Source organism: Oncorhynchus keta, chromosome 30, assembly GCF_023373465.1.
Source record: "Oncorhynchus keta strain PuntledgeMale-10-30-2019 chromosome 30, Oket_V2, whole genome shotgun sequence".
NCBI classification, from domain to species: domain Eukaryota; kingdom Metazoa; phylum Chordata; class Actinopteri; order Salmoniformes; family Salmonidae; genus Oncorhynchus; species Oncorhynchus keta.
In genome coordinates this window covers 35,347,419-35,362,550 of record NC_068450.1, presented here as the reverse complement: position 1 = coordinate 35,362,550, position 15,132 = coordinate 35,347,419, and the positions used below count along the sequence as shown (strand labels likewise).

The following is a 15,132-nucleotide window of genomic DNA, read 5'->3' as shown; positions in this document are numbered from 1 at the left end:
AGAGTTTGAGAGCTACAAGCCCCCACTCACCCAGTAATTTTTTGAACTGTCCCTAAAGTATCCTATTAAAACACTACATGGGAAATACGTCATGAACTCACAACAATTCAAAGTGCAGAGTATAAAACATTACTTAGCCTAATATATTATTAACAGCCACAATAGCGTCGTCTACTGGTAGGTCTATTTTGAATCAATATTTAAACTCGCCACCACACTCTACCTTCCACTGGTGTTTCCCAAATGCAGTCCTCAGGTTGCCCCAGCAACACACATTCACATTTTAGAGCCAGACAAGCACACTTGATTCAATTTGTTAACTAATCCTTCGATTAGTTAAATCAGTCCAGAGCTACAACAACGTGTGCTGATTGAACCAAACTAAATAGTTGGAGTATGCAGGCATCGATCCCGCTACCTCTCGCATGCTAAGCAAGCGCTCTATACCATTTGAGATAATCCCCCTGTGCCTCCAACAAGAAGTATGAAATCTCAATGACCGCACTGCCAAATCCTTCGTCCATAAGAAGGGATACTTTTTAAAAAGTATGCTTGCTTCAGCTGTCTAAAATCATTTTTCATGGTAGTTCAGTAAAGGTTGAAATCGTGACTGCAGTAAGCCCAGTGGTGGAAATAGTTGTATTGTTTGGTTAGTATCCAGAGCTACAACAATGTGTGCTGATTGAACTAAACTAAATAGTTGGAGGATGCGGGCATCGATCCCGCTACCTCTCGCATGCTAAGCGAGCGCTCTACCATTTGAGCTAATCCCCCTGTGCATGTAACAAGAAGTAGGAAATCTCAATGACCGCACTGCCAAATCCTTTGTCCATAAGAAGGGATACTTTTTAAAAAGTATGCTTGCTTCAGCTGTCTAAAATCATTTTTCATGGTAGTTCAGTAAAGGTTGAAATCGTGACTGCAGTAAACCCAGTGGTGGAAATAGTTGTATTGTTGGGTTAGTGAGTTTTGGGTGTATGATAGCAGAAAAACCTGCGAGTCTGGAGTTCCCCCTGCTGGCTGTCTGTGGAATAACATTAGGATCAGTTGATCGTGGGGAAATGCATGTTAGTCGTCCGAAACATGGTCACTGTTTTCCTGTCTTTTGTCGTGCTTATGCTCACTGAGTCTCAGTGGATCGCTCCAAGGCCTTTCTACTGTAAGCAGAGGAGAGGACAGCCTTCCAGTAGAATAAATAAAAGTCACAGCTCCCAACATTTACTAACAAATGAACAGCTACTAAATCAAAGATCTGTCTCATAAACTACACATGTGCCTGCCTACATGTGATAACCAAAGGGGATTTTTGCATTACCCCAAGCGACCACATAATTTGTCCCTTTAATTTAAGTAATAATTCGGTGGTTTGGTGGGATTTCATAAATTCCAGTGTGTTTCTGCTTGCCACAACAAAGTCAAAAGAGAGAATGAACTGGCACACAGACTAAGATATTAGGACATGTTTAGTAGCAAAAAAGAAGGCTGTCCATCATATCGCAAAGCCATTATGACAAGGGCTCCTCCTCCCCTGTAGGATAATAATAATAATGATTTATTCTATATAGCACTTTTCATTACACACATTACACACAGAATCTCAAAGTAGCTTTAAAAACTCAAATAAACTCAAGGTGATCTGGTACATACTTGGCCGATGGCTTCCAAAGCTTCAGATGATAATAATAAGATGGAGAGTGATGGAGTCTGTAGTTAGAGAGGAGTTGAGGCAGTAAGACAGTTCACTTCAGATACTTAGCTTGCACTTGAATGTGCTAGAGAACTGTGCTACATACCAATTATTTTCAATATGTATAAATATAGAGATAGAAATATATGTATGACTCCTGCTCTTTTTGTTTTACCTTTTAATAAAGCACTTAAATGGGGATCCCTCTTAATGGTTCATGAGTAATTTGGTATTGTTCAGCATGTTTAACGTTACCTGCCTAAGTACCTTAGATCGCAAGCCGATAATTAGTCAATAGGGCTGACTGGCTAGTTACTAGTATTGTTAACTAGCCAGATAGCCACAAAGCATTGTTAGCTAGCTAATGTAACCATGAAGAATTGACATCTATCTTACGTATTATTCGTTTTAGGTCATTTTTGTCCTGTTTAGCCATCTGGCTAGCTAAATTGTTACGATTCACATATCTAGCTGATAATTGTGAAGTCAAACGTTTGCTTTGTGTATATCTTGATTCGTCTATTGTTGCCATTGTCCTGGCTGGAAGGAGGTTCAGTGAATGGGGTGGTGAAGCGTGAGGTAATACAGTAGGGGGAGTGCGAGTGCTTCTTAAATTTATTGTTTTATGCATTCTCCTCACTCGCGTCCACACAAAAACGTACTCAAGAGAACGGAGTGGAGAATACAATCGGAGCATGAGTGTGGAGCATGGTAGTATGTTTGGAAAAACACCCCTAGAGTTTGAGAGCTACAAGCCCCCACTCACCCAGTAATTTTTGAACTGTCCCTAAATTATCCTATTAAAACGCTACATGGGAAATACGTCATGAACTCACAACAATTCAAAGTGCAAAGTATAAAACAGTACTTAGCCTTATATATTATTAACAGCCACGATAGCGTCGTCTACTGGTAGGTCTATTTTGAATCAATATTTAAACTCGCCACCACACTCTACCTTCCTCTGGTGTTTCCCAAATGCAGTCCTCAGGTTGCCCCAGCAACACACATTCACATGTTTTGTGCTGATTGAACCAAACTAAATAGTTGGAGGGTGCGGGTATCGATCCCGCTACCTGTCGCATGCTAAGCGAGCGAACTACCATTTGAGCTATTCCCCCTGTACCACCAACAAGAAGTATGAAATCTCAATGCCCGCACTGCCAAATCCCTCGTCCATAAGAACGGATACTTTTACTGTTAGTTTCACTCCTATGGTCGTCTGGGTTATCTGTTTTGTTTTGTGCCCTAGCCCATTGACTATGCTCTGTGGCATGGTTGATACGCTGATCAACAGAGGTCAACCTTACATTCATAAAAATAGAATCATGAGCAAAATCATCCAGAAAAAGAGGTCAAAAGTAGATGAGAACACAAATTCACATCAATGTTTGGAGTCTCCCATTCCACCTACTGGGAAAAGCTTGAGCACAATTATACATTCACACACAAAATATATGACATATCAGACAAATTATTTATTGCCAATAACATATAACATAGTTTCTGTAAATAGCTCACTAAATGTTGAAACTGAATCCTGAAAGTTCCATTCTATGCAGCACATTTCTACGTGCAAATTCTAAATGTTCAAACGTTTCGATCTACTGTCCCGCCTGAAGTTATAGTTTAACCAATGGGAATGCCAATAGCTCTTCAAGGACCAATTAAATTGCACATTCCCCACCATGGTCCATCCTTTACATTATGGCCTGCATTTTGGATTGTCGGGTATCGTTTTAATGTCCCTGCTGAGGACTAGAACATATACTATCGCACCACATATTTGGCGCATTTTATAGAATTTGGAGAAAAAAATACGAGCTGCTTAACATACTCGGTTCCACAAGACATTACAGCTCAGTGGTGGTCGCGAGGGTGAGGCAGTATCAGTACGGAGAGGCCGTGAGTACGAAATTAGGGAAGGGAGTGGGAGGTCTTCCACCTTCTCATCCTAAACAGCAAGCAGTGTACTGTCGACAGCATTGGACTAAAACTCCAGCCCAAGGTTCCTAAACGCTATCTGGCTGTTAAGTGCAGCCCGCTCGGGATAAGGCCAGGGACCCGCCGTGGCAGACGTTGGCATTGCGCTTTTGCGGCACCGGTATGGTTTATGATGTGGAACAGTATGTGAGCAAGCCACATTCATATACTCTCCATAAATGGGGACAATAGGAAATCATTCTCGTATTGTGCATCTTAGCTAGTTAGCCACCAAGCCATCTAATGCGCCGTTCTGTGGCAGATTAAAGAAACTACTGCCCATATTCGTGTCAAGGTATATTTACTGTCTGTGTTAGGATTTGGCATAAGGCTCCTTATCGTGAGCGAGCATGAAGGGGCGTTGTGGATTTAGCCAACTTTGCTAGCTAGCTTACTCAGTCCAAGACTTCTGTATTTTAACCAGATTTGTGTTTGTTTTAACTTATTGTATGTTTTCCAACTGTTAAGCATACGTGTTAATATTTTAACTGAGGTTCACTTGTTAGTTTGCAGAGGAGTGCTTTCAAGATTTGCTTGATTTAATGTTGTCAAAGGAAAAACAATCTAGCTAGCCAGCTAAGTAGCCCAGGTCAAGCTCGTGCACCCTAATGAAGGAGTACAAAGTGGTTGTGTTGGGAAGCGGAGGCGTTGGCAAGTCCGCGCTGACTGTCCAGTTTGTCACGGGCACGTTCATCGAAAAATATGACCCTACAATTGAGGACTTCTATCGGAAAGAGATTGAAGTGGACTCGTCGCCTTCGGTGTTGGAGATCCTTGACACGGCAGGGACAGAACAGTTCGCCTCCATGAGAGACCTGTACATCAAGAACGGCCAGGGTTTCATACTTGTCTACAGTCTCGTCAATCAACAGTCTTTTCAGGTAAAGGCCCTTATTACCTGTTACCAATACCTGCCCACATGTCAAGGAGCATAGCTCTTGCTAGCATCACCAGCTATCAAGATGCATTGTACCCATGTTTTAAGTGGGCCTACTGAGCCATCTCAGTTGTCTTTGTATCATTTTGAGTCGTAACCCCATTGTTGACAAATCAGGAGCCATTTGCAGAGATCCAGCCATAGCCTTAATCCCTACACCTATGGGCTAAATCCAAAATTGTATAAGCTCAACAGGTTGGAAGAATGGCCAATGGGCTGCTACTTAACTCATTGATATACATCAAAGAGCTATGTAGCAATAGTTGTTGCACAAAGGTTTTCCCACAGTTCCTGAGAATATCCTTTCTATCCATCCCTAACTCCAGGACATCAGGCCGATGCGAGACCAGATCGTGCGGGTCAAGCGCTTTGAGAAGGTGCCACTGATCCTGGTGGGCAACAAGGTGGACCTGGAGTCTGAGAGGGAGGTTGCAGGTGCAGACGGTCGGGCCCTGGCTCAGGAGTGGGGCTGCCCCTTCATCGAGACCTCAGCCAAGAGCAAGACCATGGTGGACGAGCTGTTTGCTGAGATCGTCCGTCAGATGAACTATGCCACACTGCCAGAGAAACAGGAGCAGTGCTGCACGGCCTGTGTGGTGCAGTAAAGGAGTAGGGGGACACTGTCCTCTCCACAACTCTCTCCCAGGTAAGAGGCTGAAGCACTATACTTCACCTTCCACACACTAACACTAAGAAGTGATATTGCACACTGATCGGCTTTTCACTGACAACGGGCAAGAATTCACAGGTTGTCAAAAGACGTCTGGGCATGGATAGCAGCAGTGAAGAGTTTGTAATGCATGTAGAAAAATGTGCAGGGAGATGAGAGGATCAGGGGTGGCACAAAGGGAACCATATGACAGCTGTTAGAAGAAGCAGACGGAAAGGGGGTTTGCTGCACGGCCTGATAAAACCGTTGGTTTAGCCTGTTATCATTAGATCAGACAAAGAATGTGGCGTGAAGAAGCCAATTGTCTGAGCAGTGAGCACAGGGGCGGAAAAGAGGAGTGAGGGAAGTGAATGGTTATGTACATTCAGAGAGACCTATGAGCAAGAGAGGGCAGATCCCAGACAAAGAAAAAGGAAAATGCAACATCCTGAAATATAAATTGACGTTCCAAAACAGGAAGCAGATTTTCTTCACTGTGAGAACTAACTTCCCCACCCATACAGCAGACACACAGACATACACATTGAGGTATTGGTCGTTGTAACTGAGTTTCACAGTTTACATATTGGTGAAATGCTAATTTCCTTAATTGTAAAGGTGTTAATTACTTAGTAATATCTTCATATCTACAAGTGTCTCAACACCTATTGTTTTCAGTCTTTGCTCTACTCTCAGTAACACAGTACTTTTTCTTTTTCCATTTTTGTAAAGTTCCTGCTTTGATGACCTATGACCCCAGGAACTACTTCAGCTCCATCACACCTTCTGACCTCTCCAGCTGGCAGTATTACCTACCAGAGGGCAGATTCTTGTCTGTTCATGAGCCAATTCAAGGGAGTCTTGAGCCTGCCCAACCTTTGTTATCTTGACTGTGGAACACATTCACCTACAGACTCACTGGCCTTCATGGTTTAGGCCCAGGGAAAACCTACTTTTCAATGTATAGGACAGATTTATGAGGATGAAGGGTTGTCTATGGATTTCTATTTTCTCATTTGGGGTTGGGGAGTGCTGGGGCAATGAGCAGTGATCTGCTCGGGACCACAGCGTCCCTTTTTGAAGCTGCTCAGTCATTATATCCCCTAGTTTTACTTTGTACTGGAATTGGTTTGTTAAATCTGATATCTCATTTTGAAGTGATAACAGCCATTGTACAGGTTTGGGCCTCGGGACAGAATTCAATCAAACCGTGGTAAATATATGATTGCTGTGCTCTACAGCAATGTTTACCAAATCACCTGATTTTCAAGTTGTTAGCTAGGTTTCCGACCAATTGGCGACAGATTTTCATAAACGGACTTGTTGCAGGTAGAAATCACTGCGTGATGACGTAGTACACACAATGTACTTTTTTGCAACCGTTTTCATGTATGGAATAAAAATCTAAAGTTCAACGTGTTAGTTTTGTCAACTGTTGTGTTAAATAGCAAATGTGCCAACTCTGGTCTTGGCACGTGCACTCTAACTAACAGACCTCAGAGACTGTGCAGGTAGGCTAGTTTACATTACATTATTATGGATAACAAAACAAAAAAATGTTGCATCGATCATCATGTCACCAGAATCAGACCCTTGATTTTGATTGGAAAGGAACATCAAGATCACCTTGCACTTTCACCACCCTGTGACATTCATCAATTATTTAATATGTATGCTAATAAACTGTATGGTTTCCTGAGTGGTAGTGGGAGGACCACATCATCGCGTGACTCCAAGTTGACTTCGATATGATGGTTATTATATCAATATTTGCGCATAAAGGGGTTTCCACCGCTATTTCTCACAATACATTTTACCGACCCCAAAAGAGTGGAATGAAAGACTTGTCTGTCTGCATTTATAAAAATTGTACTGACGCTTCCTGTTTCCATTACAGCTGTTGTGATGTTTTTGTTTTAATACAGTTTGACTTTACTCGTGAAAAGAGTGGTTGGAAAGATGTTTAATGAAGGCTTAATGATAGGTTGACTTGAGGGCTGGAGTGGGGAAACACCTCTTTATAGGGCCTAAAACCAATTGTATGGTGGCCATAGAAGCAGCCCAATTTTTTTTTTTTTTTTTTTTATAGACTGGCATGGTCAAGCCAGGTCAATGTGCCCCTAAGCATGAGACATTCACATTGAATTGACTGTAGATACATGTTTGTTTTCTGATTACAGCTGTGTGGTTGCTTTAGATACAGGTTCCTCGGTCATTTGGATTATGACTATCATGTAACATGGTTTGATCAAATTCTGGCCCTAAACTAACTTTTATATATATATTTTTTTTTTAAGTTTCTCAACCTATTTATTAATATCTAATTACATTGTTATCCAATCTTAAAGTTTTCTTTTATACTTGCTTTTGGGTTTGCTTTTTTGACTTTACAGTGAGTTTTTTTGGTTGTAAGTTTTGAATTAACAGAGCCTTAAATGATTTCAGTCTTATGTTGGTTTCTGTGTGGTCATTCTGCCTCATACTTTCAACTCTTCAACACAAGTACTGCCATGTAGTACAAATCTGATACTAAGATTGAAGGACACTGACCTGATCATGTGGTCACAAGTTTGGAATGTTGATTCGAATGGTCTTACATTTCTGGTTAAGACTTCATTGCAGACTGAAACACACTATATATAGAATATTGTTTCCTACTTCACATCAAATGTAAATCCCTTTTATGCAAAGTGCTGTCTGTCCTTCCATTGCACATAATGAGAACGGGCACTTTTTGAGCTGGCTCAATATTCAAATGACCCGACTTGAGTGGCCTTGAGGTTGGGCCATTCTGAATATGTGGTAGAACATATGAGTTTCTGTCATGTAGAAAGAAGTCTGTTCTATATAGTATATTTCTATCTGCAACGTTTTGTGTTGCATATAGTAAGGCCAACTACTGTTACACAATCAGCCACAAGAGGGCAGCATTCTCTACATTATTTGAAAGCTAATCTAGCTCTGGAGGCTTTTTTAAACGTATTTTTACATGTCAAACAACGTTTACATACACAGTTTTTATACGACTAAAGTCATTGTATTAAACAAAACCACAACAGCTGTGATGGAGATAGGAAGTGTCTGCGTAATTGTATAAATGCCGACAGATAATTTGTTCGTTCCACATGTTGGGATCTTTTTGTGTCGGTAAAATCAATTATGCGGAAAATACCAGTGGAAACGCCTTAATGCGCAAATATTGAGTTAATCAGCTTGTGGTCCTCCCACTACGACTCGGGAAACCATGTACTTTATTATGTTACAGATTAAATCAATTATGATTAACTTCACAGGGTGGTGAAAGTGCACGGTAATGAGTTTGATGCTGCCTTCCAATATATTGAGGGTCTTATTCTGGTGACATGATGGTCGATGCTTGACTTCCGTTTGCCAGATACAATATGATCGTTTTTATCCATAATCTCATCATGTAGTAGACAAAACGACCCGCACAGCCTACTCACACTGTATATGCTAGCTGTTAGCTAGAAAACACGTGCAAAGACCAGAGTAAGCTACGTTTGCTATTTAACGCAACAGTTTTGTTTTGACAAAACTAACCGTGGAGTTGAAAATGCGATGGAAACACATTTAGATTTTTATTCGGTACATAGAACTTAACCGAAAAAGTACATTTTTTTGTGCACTATATCATCAACCAAACGTATTTGTTCCCGATATAAACCAGCGCATGTATGTTCTTTATTTGTTTAACCTGTGCCTAGTTAAAGGGTTAAATAAAACATAATAAATGCACTGATGTTTATCGGCAACAAATCCGTTTGGTGGAAACACCACTAGTGGGAAATGCGCATAATTTATTTATGTGGATGTTAGAATAGTCGCAAGAAAATCTGTCGCCAATTAAATGGAAACCTACCTACTGGAGACATTTTCAAAATGGTCATAGACAAACTACTCTTTCTTCATTAGATCAACACCGCCACACTTATTTTTATGAAGAAACAAAATGTCTAGACTGCAAGTTCATATCCAAACCTGTAGGTGGCAGAGTGATGTATTCTTTAGCGGAAATGCCAAGGAAATGAAAGAAACACGTGACGCCAGGCTACTGAAATTTGTAAACAAACACATGGGACATCTTTAGTACAAGTACTGCAAATTACATTTGATACATGAGCAACCATGAAGAGGGTATTTGTAACTGTAGGAACAACAAGCTTTGATGACCTAATCGAACGTGTTACTTCCCCTGAAGCTGTTCAAGTGAGTATGATATGTGATAGCTACAGAAACTAACTTTAGCTAGCTAGCCAACTGTCCTTAAAAATTAGACAATAATAATTTGAGTAGACGTGTCCTACCCTCGCACTAAGATATTTTTTTTGAAAGTTATGCATCTCTCTCTTGAAGGAGTTGAAAGCCCGCGGCTATCAACATTTGGTCCTGCAGGTTGGACAAGGCTCCATTCTCCCAGATTCAGACAGCTGTCACGAGCTCACGTTGGAGGCTTTCAGATTCAAGGATTCCATTGCTGAAAATATCAAATGTGCCGACCTGGTTATCAGTCATGCTGGTGTGTATCTATCTTTAAAGAAATGAAGTAAACTACCATACCATTGTGCTGGTCTATGATGTTGATGAATTATAATGACTTGTCTTGTATTTTCAGGGGCAGGTAGTTGCCTGGAGACCCTTGGTGCAGACAAGCCACTGCTAGTGGTGGTCAATGACAAACTAATGGACAATCACCAGCTAGAGCTGGCCAGACAGCTACACCAAGACTCACACCTACTGTACTGCACCCCCAGGTCAGTGTAAATCCTCATGTGCAACTTGATCATGAGGACTCACTTGGTCAATCTGACATATTGTATATGTACATTTCTGCTAATAAAGTTGTAGAGTTGTCAAACTGTGATTGAAATTCAGTGGGTCAACATACCCTTTTTTCTCAAATGATTTCACAGCACTCTTACTGAGACCCTGAAGACAATGGACCTTGCTGTTCTCTCATCCTTCTTACCTGGACAACCAAAGCATTTTGCCAATTTCCTGGACAGGGCCCTTGGTGTTCAATGATTCCAACGGAGGGCAGTCTCTGAGGTCAACTCAGTGTTCTGTTATGGACTCTGGAGATGTTTTGCGCTCTTCTTCTTCTTCATGTGGCTTTCCAGCAGACTAGACGCTGTGTTGCATACTGTCTTTCACAGGTCAGAGTGGGGATTGCAAATTTTGGTCACAAAAACAAAAAAGTTGAATGAGATAATCTTAAATTGCACCACCATCTAACCCAGCACCTATACACTATCACCAAAAACCAACCACCCCATCCCACTAAGTTGGCCCTAAACAATCCTACACCATGCTGTCGGTCTGGGAGGATTGAACCCCTTCTCTCAAAACTTCCTGTAGCTCTTCTGCACTCAAATATATCTTCTGTGATTTCTGCTCCATCAGCGCAGTACAGTTGATCGCCATGGCTATGATGTTTGCTCTCTGAAACTCCTCATCTTTGCGATGAACTGGAAGTGCGGTTGGCCAGAGGGTAGCCTGGGCCTCGCGTCCCTGGCTTATAGTTTTTCCTATCAGTATGCAGAGCTAATACCAATTCAGGCAATTGCCTGGGGCCTTACATCATCATAATTTTGTTTAATAATGCGCTATTAAGCAATTGTGACCATCTCTGTTTATGACAAACACTGTGGATTCTGTTTTCTTCCTGCAAATTTGGCTCCAGCTTTTGAGCAGTGGGCTCCCTAGTGGCGCAGCGGTCTAAGGCGCTGAATAAATGCGACATGCAACAATTTCTAATTTTACACTGAGTTACAGTTCACAGAAGGAAATCAGACAATGTCAATTCATTAGACCCTAATTTATGGATTTCACATGACTGGGCAGGGGTACAGCCATTGGTGGGCCTGGGAGGGCATAGGCCCACCCACTGGGGAGCCAGGCCTAGCCGAGCTGAATGAGTTATTCCCCACAAAGGGCTTTATTACAAACAGAAATAGTCATCAATACCCCTCCCCTTCAGATGATCCCACATGTAAAGAAGCCAGATGTGGATGTCCTGGGCTGGCATGGTTACATGTGGTCTACGGTTGTGAGGCCAGTTGGATCTACTGCTGATGGTGAAGAAATTAACATTCAATTATCTGGCAACAGCTCTTTTGGACATTCTTGCAGTCAGCATGCCAATTGCACGCTCCCTCAACTTGAGACATCTGTGGCAATGTGTTGTGTGCCAAAACGGCACATTTTAAAGTGGCCTTTTATTGTACCCAGCACAAGGTACACCTATGTGACAATCATGCTGTTTAATCAGCTTCTTGATTTGCCACACCTGTCAGGTGGATGAATTATCTTGGCAAAGGAGAAATGCTAACTAACAGGGATGTAAACACATTTGTACACACAATTTTTGAGAAATAAGCTTTTTGTGCATATGGAACATTTCTGGGATCTTTTTATTTCAGCTCATGAAACATGGGACCAACAAGTTATATGTTGTGTTTATATTTTTGTTCAATATAACTACAGTCTGCTGAAACATGAAACGGTTCACCCTTGCCCAGAACGCTATAATGGCTGGCATAATTCATACCCCTAGGAAAAGCAAAACAGGCTGAGACAACAATAGACAGGGTAATCTATTTATTGATTGATATTAAATTAATAACGTAAAATTCCACCTTTTCATAGCACTGCATTTATATTTTTGTTCAGTATAGGTATTGTTTGATAAATAAAATGACTTAAATGTAAATGTAAATATGTATTGACCCAGAATTTCCACATCGGTGGATCCCTAAACTAAAACCTCGGACTGCCCTGTGCCTGGGGCCTCCAAACGACTGTCTGTTAAAAGGTCTGATCTGGCCATGTTCTATTTTAACCAGTTGGAGACAGGCTGATTAGGTATTGGATGCTGGTGTACGGGGTATATTTTAAACTCGAAATGAGAAGAAAAACATGGATGTACACGAAATATACAAAACATTAAAAACACCTGCTCTTTCCATGACATAGACTGACCAGGTGAAAGCTTATTGGTGTCACTTGTTAAATCCACTTCAATCAGTGTAGATGAAGGGGAGGAGACAGGTTAAAGAACGATGTTTAAGCCTTGAGACAATTGAGATATGGTTTGTCTATGTATGTGTGCCATTCAAAGCGCGAATGGGCAAGACAAAATGTTCCTAATGTTTGGAATACCCAATGTACTGAGTGTAGATACAGTATATTATAAATCATATGCTGATTATTTGTTATGAACAGAACAAATTGTAAATATATATAATTTGATGCACTATATATACAAAAGTATGTGGATACACACTCAAATTAGTGGATTCGGTTATTTCAGCCACACCCGTTGCTGGTAGGTGTATAAAATCGAGTAAACAGCCATGCAATCTCCATAGACAGACATTGGCAGTAAAATGGCATAACTGAAGAGCTCAGTGACTTTCAACGTGGCACCGTCATAGGATGCCACCTTTCCAACAAGTCAGTTCGTCAAATTTCTGCCCTGGTCAACTGTGAAGTGGTCGGCCACACAAGCTCACAGAACGGGACCGCCTTTAGCACTCGTTTGCAACACTCACTACCGAGTTCCAAATTGCCTCTGGAACCAAAGTCAGCACAATAACTGTTAATTGGTAGCTTCATGAAATGGGTTTCCATGGCCGAGCAGCCGCACACAAGACTAAGATCACCATGCGCAATGCCAAGCGTCGGCTGGAGTGGTATAAAGCTCGCTGCCATTGGACTCTGGAGCAGTGGAAACGCTTTCTCTGGAGTGATGAGTCACGCTTCACCATCTGGCAGTTTGACGGACAAATCTGGGTTTGGCGGATGCCAGAAGAACGCTATCTGCCCCAAAGCATAGGACCAACTGTAAAGTTTGGTGGAGGAGGAATAATGGTCTGGGGCTGTTTTTAATGGTTTGATTTAGGCCCCTTAGTTCAAGTGAAGGCAAATCAACCCTACAGCATGCAATAACATTCTAGACCAGGGGTGTCAAAGTCAAATGGACGGAGGGCCAAATAAAAAATTTAGCTACAAGCCGAGGGCCGGACTGTTCGAATGTTCATTGAAAAAATTTTAAATGACGCATATAGTCTAGTGAACCTAATTGAACCTACTGAAAACCTAACAAATATATTCCAATATGATCAGATAAATAAAGCAATATTTTCTTATGGCTCTGTCAGTAATCTTTAATTTTCAACAGACACAAAAGACAAATTTCCTTTATATAAAAATCCCCATAACATGAACATTAAATGAAAGAAACCGGTATTCAAGGCACCATCAGTAGCCTATATTTTCTATTTTAGCAAAAGTGGGCTAAATTTACTTCAAAGAAAAAAACAATAATAGCAATTTTCTATCATCCACTCAACTGAAATATTTTAAAAATATAATTGGATTGAAATACAATAAAATAAAGTGCAAAAATCTATTAATCAAAAACAACACTTTGTTTAAGGAGAAGTAACATGCAGTGAAAACAAATATTAAACTTTAACTTTTAAACTTGAACTGAGTAAAAACTCTAAATATGTGATTGCACAGTAATGTTCACTTGTTTGAGGTTGAGGGTGATACTTGGTGGTGTCCCATCTTTTCCACAAGTTCATCAATGTTCGGGGTAAGGCTCTGAGCTGAGGAAATCCTCAGAATTGAGTGGAGGTGTTCAGCAGTAAGTCGACTTCTGTGTGATGTTTTGTTCAAGTTCATCAAAGAAAACAGTTGTTCACACAGGTATGTGCTGCCAAACATAGACAACGTTTGAGCAGCCTGGATGCGCAGCTGGGGCATTGTGTCGGGGAGGAAACGGGCGAACTCCGCAGCACCCACTGCCGCATATTTTGCCCTCAGTGCATCATTGCATTGGAGGTCAATCAACTCCATTTGGAGGTTTGGTGGTGAGCTTTCCACGTCAACAGCAAATGGGTTACCGAGCAGTTCCAACCTGCTTTTTTGTGCTTCAAAGTCAGCAAATCGGCGTCGAAAGTCAGCGGCAAGCATACCTATTTTATCAGCCAACTGTGCGCTCGGGAACGCACTGGTAGAGAGCTTCTCTTTCATGGTCTGGCAGCTGGGAAAGTGGCTCAAATTTTCTTTCCGCATCTGCGTCTCCCACAGAGTCCGTTTGGTTTTAAATGCCTTCACTGTACTGTACATATCAGAGATGACACGATCCCGACCCTGCAGCTGCAAGTTCATTGCATTCAGATGACTCGTAATGTCACACAGAAAAGCCATTTCACACAGAAACATTTCGTCTCGGAGTTGTGTTGTGTCTTTCCCTTTGCTGTCCAAGAACAGACAAATCTCCTCACGAAGCTCGAAACATCTTTGAAGCACCTTTCCCTGGCTTAGCCATCGCACCTCTGTGTGATAAGGCAAATCACCATGCTCCGTTTCTAACTCCGTCAGAAATGCCTTGAACTGGCGGTGATTCAAACCTTTGGCTCTGATAAAGTTAACTGTGCGCGTGATGATGCTCATTACATGCTCCATTTTCAAGGCTTTACCGCACAACGCTTCCTGGTGTATGATACAATGATAAGCTGTCAGCTCACCTGTCGCGTTTTCCTCTTGCATCTTTTCCCGTATCTTCGCCACCAGTCCGCTCCTGTGTCCACACATCGCAGGTGCTCCGTCGGTTGTCAAACCCACGAGTTTTTCCCAAGGCAGCTCCATCTCATTTACACATCTTGACACCTCTTCATACAAATCATGCCCCGTAGTTGTGCCATGCATAGGACGTAAAGCCAAAAACTCCTCTGTCACGCTTAGGCTGGAGTCCACTCCGCGGATGAAAATTGACAACTGGGCAATGTCAGAAATGTCGGTGCTCTCATCCACAGCCAAGGAATATGCAATGAAATCTTTTCCCTT

General features: G+C 41.6%; 2 protein-coding genes and 1 non-coding gene across 3 annotated transcripts; 2 read left to right on the top strand and 1 right to left on the bottom strand.

Annotated features, from left to right (window-relative positions):
* Nucleotides 1-701: 701 nt before the first annotated feature.
* Nucleotides 702-774, bottom strand: trnaa-agc (transfer RNA alanine (anticodon AGC)). The gene has a single exon. It is a non-coding gene; the product is annotated as a tRNA-Ala (tRNA).
* Nucleotides 775-3,376: 2,602 nt separating this feature from the next.
* rap2c (RAP2C, member of RAS oncogene family) lies at nt 3,377-7,706 on the top strand. Its single transcript, XM_035744354.2, has 3 exons — nt 3,377-4,551; nt 4,934-5,253; nt 5,989-7,706. The coding sequence occupies exons 1-2, from the start codon at nt 4,279-4,281 to the stop codon at nt 5,210-5,212; spliced, it is 552 nt and encodes a 183-aa protein (XP_035600247.1). The 5' UTR covers nt 3,377-4,278; the 3' UTR covers nt 5,213-5,253; nt 5,989-7,706.
* Nucleotides 7,707-8,767: 1,061 nt separating this feature from the next.
* Nucleotides 8,768-11,026, top strand: zgc:92907 (uncharacterized protein LOC436733 homolog). Its single transcript, XM_035744355.2, has 4 exons — nt 8,768-9,483; nt 9,631-9,793; nt 9,890-10,028; nt 10,188-11,026. The coding sequence occupies exons 1-4, from the start codon at nt 9,403-9,405 to the stop codon at nt 10,297-10,299; spliced, it is 495 nt and encodes a 164-aa protein (XP_035600248.1). The 5' UTR covers nt 8,768-9,402; the 3' UTR covers nt 10,300-11,026.
* The last annotated feature ends 4,106 nt before the right edge of the window (nt 11,027-15,132 follow it).

Coding starts and splice junctions, on each gene's coding strand:
- rap2c (XM_035744354.2), top strand. CDS start 4,279: ATGAAGGAGTACAAAGTGGTTGTGTTGGGAAGCGGAGGCGTTGGCAAG. Junction 4,552..4,933: donor TCAATCAACAGTCTTTTCAG/GTAAAGGCCCTT, acceptor CCCTAACTCCAG/GACATCAGGCCGATGCGAGA.
- zgc:92907 (XM_035744355.2), top strand. CDS start 9,403: ATGAAGAGGGTATTTGTAACTGTAGGAACAACAAGCTTTGATGACCTA. Junction 9,794..9,889: donor CCTGGTTATCAGTCATGCTG/GTGTGTATCTAT, acceptor TTGTATTTTCAG/GGGCAGGTAGTTGCCTGGAG. Junction 10,029..10,187: donor CTACTGTACTGCACCCCCAG/GTCAGTGTAAAT, acceptor ATGATTTCACAG/CACTCTTACTGAGACCCTGA.